Below are 12,622 nucleotides of genomic sequence, written 5' to 3'. Positions count from 1 at the left end.
CCTAAAATGGACACACAGATTCCTATCAGTCACTCCTATGGCAGGCCTTGACAATCCTGAAGGCAGAGTGCGTGGAATCGTGTGAGATGGTGCTCTGGCATGAGCTGAGCCTGTCTGCAGCTTGCGGAACCAAGTCCTAATAGCTGTTCCATGATATCGCATACCATATACTCTTAAGTGCATTATAATCCTCGCGGTTAAATGCTAACTTTGGTATTGCTTTATCAAAACATGTCGAGTAAGGTGTCATACGAATTGGAATACTAACCCCTCGCCAATTCTGGCGACGGGGTTAGCATTCCACCCTTCTAGAGGGACACGACATGTATGTAACTGTGAACCCCGGTTAAAGTTAACTGAAGCCTCAGCTCCACAAAATGGATGCTGCCACCACAGACACGAGTCTGACCCCCTGCAGCTGGGAGTCCTTCCAGCGAGGGGAGCCTGGACAAAGGGTTTCCTGTCAGGGGCGGTGCTAGCACCGTCCCAGACATGGTTTTGTGTATCCTGGGTAGGCAGGGCTTTTCAGGAAGGTGACTGCTGAGTGGCACCCCGGTGCTCACTACGCATAGGCCGGTCAGAACCAGTTCCAGGGGCACACCAGCCCCTGGCCTGGGGAAAGTCCGGCATGGCTGAGGGGTGTAACCACCCCCCACCTAGTCCCACCCATAGGCAGGACCTAGTCACCGGGTCAGCCCCCTTTTTTAGTATAAAGATGGGAGCGGGCCCCCTGTTCAAATTAGATCATCTTTGGAATCAAGACACGACTTTCTTCGAAAGGACTTCAAGATTTCTTCCTCAAGATTCTCCCTTGTGGCTAAGGAGTAGTCACCCTGCATCAAGCGGGCACCATCCTAAAGAACACTGCGGTCTGCTGCAAGTCCTTCATCACGAATCCGACGACCCAGCTCGACGAGACCCGGCTTCCCTGGCACCTCTGACCTCTACTCACCTCTACAGCAAAGCTGAGAACCGTGAGTGCGACGAGACCTCGAGGGACCGACGATCGCCAAGACTGCACGACATCTTTACTGCAAGCCCACCGTGTCCTCCACGGGTGAGTGCTTTGGGGTCCGAGAAGCCCCAACCCTGCACAGCTCCAGCACCCAAGATCAGCCTCCCTGCATCTCCACGATCTGCGTGGGGCCCTTCTGCTGTTTGCTGTGCACCGCGTGGTTTGGCTACTAGCCGGCTGGCTTGTGGCCTTCTGAACGACGCCCGGCGACATCACTGCTGCTGGTCTGGTTGCTCCAGACTGGCCCTTGCTTCCTTCTTGAAGAGAGGCACCCCGGACCCTCCTGGTCCACTCCAGACGCCATTTTAGGTCCACCGCGTGGGCTTGAATTTGCCAAGGCTTTGTTGCCCAATCCTGGGTCCAGCGACGCCGACAGCTTCTATCTTCGTGGGACAGCTCGATCCTCCTTCCTGGTCGCCGACAACGCCTCCTGGTCCGTGAGATCTCCGAGCCCAGCGTCACCCACACGCCTTGTCGAGGTGGCTACCATCCGGTGCCCTCCTGGTGCCCACTGACTACTGGCTAGTAGTCTCGAACTTGGTCCCCTCTGCTTTCAGGTGTCATCTTCCATCGATCCAGGCTTGGATCCACCGAACTTTCTTCACTGGTCGCCTGCCAGCAACTTCTTTCTTCCAGGCTCCTGGTCCGTCAACGAGGATTCCCGACGTCTTTTGAGTCCTATGCAGCTGCAGCCCCTGGGCTAGGTAACTTCGGCATTTCGGTGCCCCAGCATAGCCTCACTATCCAAGGGTCAGAATCTACTTTCGTTTTCTCCCTACCAGGTCGGGTTCGCCCGAGAACACTAACTTTGCAATTCCTAGCTACCATAGACTTTGTCCCGCATCTCGCGTGAGAGTGCACACACTGCACCCGAGTCCCCTAGGCCTCCTATAAGTAATCTGAAGGTTCTATAGTTAAGTCCTAGCGATTCCTAAGGCTATTAGTACTTTACTTACCTGCTAGTAATTTCGCATTCCACTTTTCAAGTATATGGTTTTCCGTGCCCCTCGGGCATTTGTATATACTGTGCTAACTTAAGTATTTTTGTAAGAGTTTTGGTTTGTGTTTAGTACCCTGTCCTCGTAAAGAGTACAGGGCTGTTGTGATCTTTAATAAATAACTGTTTATTTTCATAACACTTGTGTGGTGTCCTTTCACTTGGTGTTCAAGGGGTATATGTGGTATAACAGCTGGCTTAACACGCCCTCTCGAGTCTTTAGCCTTAGACTGCTCGTATCCACGCTACTAGGATAGCTGGTCTATAAGGTTGACTTACAACCAATCATCAATAAGGGTTGCTGGACTGATACATAGTGTTCACTAGAATAGTGACCACTGCATATCAGGCCACCTTCTCACAGTGGTTACTTGAAAAAGGCTTACGCCGAAACGCGTCGTCCTTGGTTAAAGAGTGCACAATAAAGGATTTGTGCAAGATTTCCTGGTGTGCCGTCTCTGTGTCCTTCGATTTGGTGGGATCCAGTACTTGACATATATTGAGGTCGCGGCTGCTACTACCGACGGCATCAACGTTGGTTGGTCGAGGTTCGTTCAAGCAGCATTGTGGACGTCATATATATATATATATATATATATATATATATATATATATATATATATATATATATATATATATATATATATATAAAACACACACACTGAATTGTCACTTCTCGATTCCAATTGAATTTGAATTTAGTTATTGAAAATGCATGTTGCCATTATGTCCTAACCATCAAAACAGAGTAAGGTTTTCTTGGCTGACTATCATTTCGTTTTTCATGATCAGAAAAATAAATCATGATGTGCAAGAGATGATATGGTTGTACGCAATTGTAGAAGCCAGATACTCCGTAATACACAGTACAGCTTTATGCATATAATCTAATGTAAACCACAGAAGTTCATGTTACACTAAGCAACTCGACTGAGATGTCCCTTGAGGATTATATACTTCTGAAGTGCTCTACAGCACCAGCTGAAGTAAGTAATGACTTTCCATTCATAATATTAGTCTTGTGTAATTTAGCTGCTCAACAGAGACTGAGCCGAAGATACAGCAAAAATTCCACAATTCCTGCGCACTGGGAACATTTCACATGTATAGTGTGCTGTAGTGCCTCAATGATGAGTGGAGAAGCATGAATAACCATAAGAAGTCACAGAACTATTAATGATGTATTAACCATACATTTTTATAGACATATTTACCATTGAATTTTGCATCACTCCTCCTCAACACTGCACACATTAACACCATCATGTAGCTGAAAAGGTATGTTACTCTAATTTGAGTTAGAATGAGATGTTGTACGGTAACACATAATAAAATGAAGGTAAAAAAACTGACATGGTAAGATAAAAATGTATTACAATGTAATGTCAGTGTACTTGGTTCTTACCTCCCTAAATGCTCCAGGAAGGTCGTTCACCCAATGCAAGCTACAACGAGAAGCAACAGGGTATCATCATCAAAATAACAAGCAATTTTAAACCTTCAAACCAAGGAATCATTTCAAACAACATAACCTACTTATGACAATAATAGTAATTTCAATTAACTAAAAATTATTAATATTAAATTTACCTTATTAAATAAATTGTACAGCACCTTCAACATATGCCTTCATCAACCATTCTATCAAATTATGCACAGCTCGCATGACCTCCTTATGAGATCTTGCCAAAAACTGCACCAATACCAGACATAGTAGTTATTAAAGACAAAGTTTCATTGGTCCATAGGTGATGACATGTACACTTCCTAATCTCAAAGAAGTGCACTGCGTATAACTGTTCAATAAAGAATACCTTCTGGTTCTTCATGGTCCCTACCTCTGTTGGTTTATGTGTATTCATAGAATTTCAAAGAAAAGATCTTAGATCGAGAAAGCTTCTCTTAGATATTCCTTTGAAGTTACAGAGTGGCCGGGGGGGCGTGGCTTCGATGGCAAGAGGTTTAGCCGCCTACGTCCGGAGCTCCGTCAGACCCCGGGACTCTAACGAAATAACCAGCGCGAACCTGACACAATTAAGCAAAAGAAAAGGCGCAGAAGATATCGGAACGAAACAGGAGCAGGAAGAAAGCAGTGTAGAGAACAAGAAACGGATAAAAAGCACCAAATATCCCACTTTAGAGAAAGAAACGCACAAGAAACAAGATGGCGCCGGAACAAGTTACCTCCGAGTAACGAACAAGGAGGCAAAAGGACTGCCGGAGATGACAAAAACCCACACAGAAGGTCAGTGGGAATCGGGCGCTATTGCTATTGCTAAACGCTAAAGCGCCACCCGTCCCCCTCCAACCACCGCCGAATAAGCACACCGGGCACCGCAAAACAAAAGCGAAAGTGAAAACAAGACCTGGGCGCGGCCATATTGGTAAAGTTCTGGCGGGTGGAAGTAACAGAGGGAGACAATATAGGAAACACGATAAAAACGGGAAGAAATAAAAAGAAGAACAGCGAAAAGCAAGGATCAACAGACGCAAACTCCAACGCTCTAAGGACCATCTCGCCCCAACCCCTGCCCGGTCCAAAACAAACGGAACCGAAAGCGAGTACCATCCAGGGCGCCATCTTGCGGGAGGGGCAAAGACGCAAAAGACGCTAGATGGCCACAACAAGAAGGGAGTGTTATGAAGTGAAATGAAACATACCAGGAGGCACAAGAGAACCCCAACCCACCCAATAACGGCGCCAAGAGCGCGTGTTGTGCATAAGAGGGGCGGACAAGAGCGCACAGTACCGCACGAAGAGAACAAAAAGATAATGCTCCGGACAAAAGAAAGTAACCGTGCCAAAAGCATCTGGAGCTGAATCAAAAAGTCAAGACGAACCCAGCTGAAGGCACAAAAGCACGAGACAGGACTAGGCAGCAGCAACAGCGGACTTTGACGCTCTAGTTCACACGAATACAATACGCCAGTCAAGGGGTGCATAACGGGCTAAGAACGTCGCGAGACAGGCAGAGACGAGCCTAATCAGGGGGAGGCGCATAAACACAAGACAATTAACCGGCAAAGCAACAACAGCGGACAGTTTGCAATAGAGCAAACTCAGCAAAGACACCAAAGATCAGCAAATCATTAGGAAGCGAAGTCACAGGATAAAGACACGCACACTAGCTAAAGACACCGGCTGCGACCGAACACTGTCCAGAGACCGCAACCGATCAAGCTAGCATATCGACTGGCCGTGAAGGAAACAAAGGAGGGCGAAGCAGCGAAGAGTACGCAGACAGCGACAACAGACATGGCACCTCAACGGGGCATAAAAAGAGCTGAAGAAAATGGCAGGAAGAGAAGATAAACTTGCACAACAGCAAAAGAAAAACAGATTGGAGAGCAATGCGGAATCCCTGATAAAACAAAAAGCGGACATCAGTAGCACATTGGACAGTATCCTCAAAAAGCTAGCTGAAGTACACAATCTAGCAAAGTCCACAAAAAAAACAACAGATACGATACAACTGGAACTTGCAGCAATAAGGGCAGACATCCACTCAACCAACAACAAGCTAGAAGCGGTGGAACAAAGAGTGAGCAACATTGAGGACAGATCCCAACTCACAGGGAAGGCCATAGTCAACATCGCCAAGGCAACGGCCGAACTACGCAGACAAGCAGCTGAGTTCGAAGATCGCAACAGAAAAGGTAACATAAGAATCCTAGGGATACCTGAAGAAGAGGAAGACAAAGCCGGATCATGTGTTACACTCATTCAGAACCTTATACCAGACCTGACAAATCTCAAGTTCGACAGCCCTTTCGAGCTAAACAAGGCATACAGAGTCCCGACCAGCTGGCAAACGGGCAGAGCAGGTCCCAGACCAATAATATGCAAACCTATTCGCTCGCACCAAACAGACGCCATCTTTGGAGTAGCGAGGAAGAACCCTAATCTGCTATGGAACGGACATAAGATCATCCTCATGCAGGACTACTCTAAAACAACAGTTGATATTAGAAAGGGCTTTCTAGTCCAGAGAGACAAGCTGAGAACAGAAAATATCATCTTCTCCTTTGCAGGTCCCACAAGATTCCAAATAAACAACAAGGGGGTCATACTAACCTTTGAGGATCCAGGAGAACCGTCACAATACCTTAACCAGGACATGGAAGCTTCAGCTCCATCGAGCAAAAGAAGGGCCTCACCGAACTCACATACAGTCTAAGGAAATATGTCCCTAAAGCTACCTCAGAAAAAAGACTTTCCATGGCAAAGACTTGCAACAAAATCTATCTCAAGAGAATCATTACTGTATCACTAACCAATATATCCTTTAACTATACCAGATTGAGAATTTATGTCAGAACGCTGTTAAATATCTTAACCCTAATATCCCGGGGTCAAGACGGGACGGGTGGGACCTTGCTGTCGCACGCCCAAAGCACAAAGTAGTACTGAGAGGGGGAGGGTGGGATGGGAGGAGGAAAATGAAGTGGGGAGGGGGTGGGGGGTGTGCGACCTGTTTGTCATGTATGTCTTGTTAGTCATGTACTTCCTGTCAAGGTCTTTGCTGCTGCCAATACAAATATACTAGATCGACCGCTAACAACACTGAGAAAACCAGATCCTAAACACGCAGCTACCTCACTGCAAGGAACTATCAGGGAAAGGTTAGCAACTGTCAGAACAAGCTTAGCCCAATGCAGTATTAAAAATGACAGTCTAATAACAAGACACTGTCAACAGACCTTAAGATCATTTCCCTCAACGTTAAAGGTCTTAACCACCCTATCAAGAGGAAAAAGGTACTAGACTACTTAGCCAAGACTAAGGGGGACATTATCTTGCTGAAAGAAACAAGTCTCCACAGTTGAAGCGAGCAAGCTGAAAGCTAGATGGATAGGTCAGGTCGCCTGCACACCGGCCGTGGGTAAAAAGAGAGGGATAATTACCCTGACCAATAGTAAATCAAACATAACCATTGAGAACGTGCAGCAAGATAACTAAGGCAGACTACTGATCAAGCAGCTGAAAAGAGGTGAGGAGACAATACTAGTGACAAACATTTATGCACCAAACACCGACGACACACCATTCTGGGAGGGGGTAGCTAAGGAAATGGAGACCTACAGTTCACATAACATGACAGTTGTGGCGAGAGACTTCAACATGGCGCTAGACCAAACCCTAGATAGGCAATCAAAAACACAAGCACGTACCCCGGCATCCCATAAGACGTTAACAAACTTATGCAACAGATTTAACTTAGCGGACCCGTGGTGACTACAGCACCCTGACACCAGAGACTACACCTTCTATTCGAACCAACACAACTCATACAGCAGAATAGACGACATTCTCATCTCAGGATCACACACGCCCACACTAGAGCCACTGAGCAGGTACATCCTAGCAAATAAGAACATAGCAGGCATAACCTTAACACCACAACAGCCAAACTAGCTGCCAACGCGGACGACTTACTAATTACAACAGAAGATCCTGCCAAGTCCATACCGGCTCTCATACACACCATCGACACCTACGCATCTCATTCGGGTTACAAACTAAACAGAGATGTATGCCACTGAATATACACACAACTAAAGAGGTAATGGGAGACTCAGGGCTAGCTTGGCAAACGGGATCTGTCAAATACCCAAGAATCAATTTCGGGAGGAACCTAAGAATCACCGTCGAACAAAACGAGAAGAAAACCCTAGACAAGATAAAAGGGCTTCTGGAAAACTTGTCGCCCAAGTTTATCACATGGTGGGGAAGAATAGAAACAGTTAAAATGATGATCACCCCAACTGTCAACTACCTAGTCAGCATGCTTCCCCTAGCACTAACAGACGACTTCCACAAAAAAATAGACCAAATACTTAACAAATTCATCTGGAGAGACAAAAAGCCGAGAATAGGCCTCCCGAAACTGAGATTGAGGAAAGAGCAAGGGGGCCTCAACGTAGCAGACCTGAGAACCTTCCAGACTGCCTTTGTGGCCAGGCAGGGGATGCACTGGGTACTACAAAATCAGCAATACACTCCTACCTGGCTATTACTAGAGAGAGCCATCCTTAACAACGCTGACCCACTAACCCTCCTCACCACCAACAAACAGTCACTAAAAGGGAACCCGATATTCAAGTTAACAAAACAGGCCCTTCTGAAGGTAGACCAAAAGTTAGAGATAAGCATCAAAATCTCACTGTGGGTAGCACTCTGGGCAAATCCAAAAATCATATACAGAGGCAGACCCCTAGACATAACAACATGGAAACAATTAGGCCTTTCGCACCCAGCTCAGCTGGAGAAGGGCATGCCCCTCACGTTCAACAACATGAAGGAAAAGCACGCCCTCCCAGACATAGAGCTACACAATTTTCTGGCTATTAAATCGGCAGTCACTAAAGCAAAACTAAACAGGCTGACTCCCTCAATATTCCAATACATGGAAAACAAACAAGACCGGCCACCAAGTTTCTCACCTGTACAAACTCCTCCGCCCAGCATACTCAAAGCTCAACGCTAAAAGTACAGGCTACTGGGAAACACAGATAGGCGCGAAACTCACAGAACAAGAATTACATACCATGTGGAGGTCCCCAACACGTAACATGATATCACCGGTACTAGCCCAAACAAACTTCTGGCTGCTGCATCAAGTATACTGGACACCAGTGCGACTAGAGAAGCTAGGTCTGAGAGAGAATGACAGCTGCTGGAACTGTGGAAAAGGAAAAGGAGACCTAGCCCACCTCATCTTCTATTGCAACAAGGTCAGCACCTTCTGGAGGAAGGTGTTCGACTTTACTAACAAGGTCCTAGGCTGCATCCTGAAACAAGAATTTGGCACTATAACCACAGCACACTTCAACATGGACGTTACCTCACAACGAGACAGAAACCTTCTCGACTTCCTCCTAAGTAGTGCAGCAAAAACTGTGCTAGCCAAGTGGAAAAACACCACCAAGGCCACTTTCAAAGGGTGGCTGAATTGGGTGACATACCTAAGAGGAGCCTTCACCACTGCACTAAGATACACACCTTGGAGAAAGCCCAACAGAGAGATGTGGTCATCTCTAGATAGCTTCCTAGACCCGTACAAACCACCCTAGACAGCTGCGAGAAAAGCAAAAAGAGCGAAACCCATCCACAGTGTTCGACGGTCGAGCCACAACCAGCTGCCAAACGCTTGTATGTTACAGGTTTCACGTTATATGTTACAACTAGGCACAGGACCGAAAGATAATTGCAACCCAGCTATAAAAGCCGCCAGCCCATTAGGCCACCTGAATAGCCATTCAATAACCATCTATATAATGCTTTTAGATAATTTATGTTTGCAAAACGAAACAGCAAATTGTTCTTATTGTTATATGTATATCTTGTGCCAAAGAAAAACAATAAAAAAAGAAAAAAAAAAAAGAAGAAGAAGTTACAGAGTGACTATGACTGTTAATCGCCTAAACCCACGTATCCCCAGAAAAAAGGGTCTCAAGCAGTTGGTGCTGGCTTTTTATATGCCACCATGATTCACTGTTATGGTGTCAGACCAAGCACAAAGCTTTATTTAAACGGCAAGATGGTAGATGCATTTTAGACATCACATACACACACACACTTTTCTGAATAGTACTGTATCGCTTCCAACTGGATGTTCCGCATCTGGCACTGTATGGTTGAAGCCACTGTATGCTATATTTCCTGATCTAGATCTCTTTTTAACAGCTCTTGCGCTAAGGAAGTATTTGCTGATGTTCGAGCTAACAGCATAACAACAAACTAGAACGCAGGCGTCGGACTCCTATCCCCATACACTCCAAACGGCAAAAAAAAAACAACAAAAAAAAACGATGGTAGTGATGGCAATGGCATGCTTAAAATGGACGAACTACCACACAGCCTACTATGGGAAAGTTTAAGGTAAAATGAGGATTATATTTCCGATCACCTACTAATCACAGAAATAAGGTTTAAAGATGCCGGCTCTTCGCATACTGGACACCCCGTTTACTAACACTGAAATAATACTTACAAATAGGCTGAATGCTGGAGGGGTAACCCTTGTCTGTCATGCCTGACTCCTTTTAGGGAATGGAAGGTGCACACCATGAGACTTTAGAATATCTGCTTGCTAAATGCCTTGCCAGCCCTCAGACACCCTAAGCTACCACCAGACCGAACAGTCTTCATACGTTCAAGAGACCTTACTCACCTCACCTGACCGATCCTTTCAATCTCTAAGTGACAGATCATTCTGGGTAATCTTCACATCTGAGCAGATGAACCCTCAAAAACTGATGAGACTATTGGCTTACCTTACTCAACTAATTGAAAATCAAACACATTCTAGGGGTCACAGCTTCGTTTTACTTGCTTCATTAATTAGCTCCTTGTGAGACAGGCTATCTTCAAAAAAACAGGAGCAGGCCCACAATGTGTTTCACTGTTGCACCTCTTAAAATCTTAAGATTATCCAGTCCTACCAACCCTCTAAAATGCTGAGGTTTGCCTCTCAAATCCTTTTCACCTACAACCTAGTCAGAGTCAAGCAATTTGGGGGCAGAAGGCTACATGCCCATCAGTATTTGCTATGAACTATTATCATAGCACATTTAAGACTAAAGAAAGATTTTTGAAGTTTTGGAAAAATAGCTGAAAAGCCCCTCTTCTGTTTAGCCAATAATACAGCAGTCCTGAAGTGCATGCACCACCAGCCTGGTCAGGTAGCAAAGGCAGGCCCTATCACTTAGTAAATTAAATTTAAAAACAAAATCTGACAATATTGCTGTTCCTAGCAACAAGATGGTACATACCAACAAGGTGAATGAAAGAGAGGGATGTGATAATAAACACTGATGCATTAATGGATTGAATGCTCATACAATTCATAGCATGCACTTGATTCTCAATGTACAGGAATGTACACATTAGAATTAGGGCCATAACTGAGTTGAGGGAGTACAAATCACAAAAACGGAAAAAAGAGAACGAAGAACGAGGAGCAATTTAAATTGCTTTTGGTTCGTAAGAGCCAAAATGTGGGCTCTAATGCTCCTTTGAACTTTGGCAGAGTCAGGAAAGCTCTCGGTTGAAAAGGGACATTCCAGGAAAGTGGACTAACCAATTAGAAAGTGAAGATTTTCAAAATATCAAACGTTATTAGGTACAGTAAGAATATACAGATTCGCAAATTATTACAAGTGGAATTGGGTATAGGCTGTAATTAACAGGAAGAGAGGGGAGGCAGTTCGATGGATGCCTTTGAAAACTAAAATGAGACGTTTGTATTGTAAAATGTATGTTTCGCAGAAAGAAGCATACCTCATGCAGATGCAGAGTGGAGAGTATGATGTGAGACAGGCTGAATATGGGAAAAGTAGCAACATTGATTATTTTGTTGAGAGGGATACTTGTTGAGATATTTACCTTAGAAATACAATCCTACCCTCTTCACCTAAGTGGTCCATAATCAGTAGGGGATTATTTTACAGTCCTTTAATCCAAACATTTGCAAGACTAATAACAGATGTATTTCTGCTGAATCGCTCTTACACTGATAAATGTTTGGAAAATTGCTTGTGAAAGGCAAGAAACAAAAGGTGTGGAAGCATTTACAATTTACCTATCTTGAACTACCAATATTAGAGGGAGAATTGCATCTGAAACGCAAGTGACAGAGGTGTGTAAGCAATTATTATTTTCTCAAAGCAGACAATAGTTTAGTTTGCGAGGGACCCAATAGCAACACGTAAACTAAAATTCCTAGTTTACTTAGTGAACACAATCTTGGCCTTGTGCCACGAAAATAATTTTACTCATCTTTAAGTCCTTGACTAAATATGTATTTGTAAATGCTTTTGTATAGTGAGTCTTACCCCGCTGCCAAATACGAAATGCATTATCAGAGAAGTAGCATGCTACACCTTGAGGAAAGTGCTTGGTCAGAAGCACTGCATATGCAGTGAAGCCTATTTGCAAACTATTTTCGTTGTGCACAAGAGACATACATGGTGTTCTTACCTTGTCTTTGGTTGCATCGATTAAAAGTGTGAAGAAGGAAGGATAAGTGTGGGTTAAATCAAATACAATTACGGATAAAGAATCATATTTCTAAAATTGAAGGTACAGGAAATAAAAACTTTGGAGTTCACTGACGTTTGTATCAAAATCCCACATGCCAAGAGACCATGAAGACTTCATTTAGGTACAGAAACACCCACACACAGTAGAATTCTTTGCTTATGGTTGAAAGAGACCAGAAAAAAACAGTTAAACAAAATGTATCTAGATGCGAACACCAGACTTGGAAGATGCTTTCAGAACTGACATGGGTGTTCTGATAAGTGATATGTGCATGTGCGTTTTGATTCACTGAAACTGCAAAATCGATCTTTAAAACTGCCTGAAATCCATAATTGGAAAAAACTTTTTTTAAATACAGCAATGAATAATTTGTTTAATTTCTGCAAAGAGGCATTTTCTCACAGTAAAATTTGTTGTTTTGAGACGCCCTGCTAGGTCTTGCGCAATATTCTGCTCTATCACACAGGCTGTCTGGCCGCTGCCATCGTTGGGACTTCCGTCCGATTACGATGGTGGCAGTGGGACGGTCGCCACCACCAGGATCCAGGATCTTGCGGCAGTGAGG

General features: G+C 44.5%; 1 protein-coding gene across 1 annotated transcript in view; it reads right to left on the bottom strand.

The window, feature by feature from the left end:
• Positions 1-12,622, bottom strand: part of NDUFAF5 (NADH:ubiquinone oxidoreductase complex assembly factor 5) — a 158,486-nt gene that overhangs the window by 57,832 nt on the left and 88,032 nt on the right. The window contains exon 6 of the mRNA XM_086927726.1: positions 3,418-3,457. Coding sequence (XP_086783852.1) covers positions 3,418-3,457 — 40 coding nt within the window. The remainder of the gene's footprint in view (positions 1-3,417; positions 3,458-12,622) is intronic.

This window comes from Lissotriton vulgaris, chromosome 6, assembly GCF_964263255.1.
Source record: "Lissotriton vulgaris chromosome 6, aLisVul1.2, whole genome shotgun sequence".
NCBI lineage: Eukaryota > Metazoa > Chordata > Amphibia > Caudata > Salamandridae > Lissotriton > Lissotriton vulgaris.
This window is presented reverse-complemented; position numbering and strand designations above follow the sequence as displayed.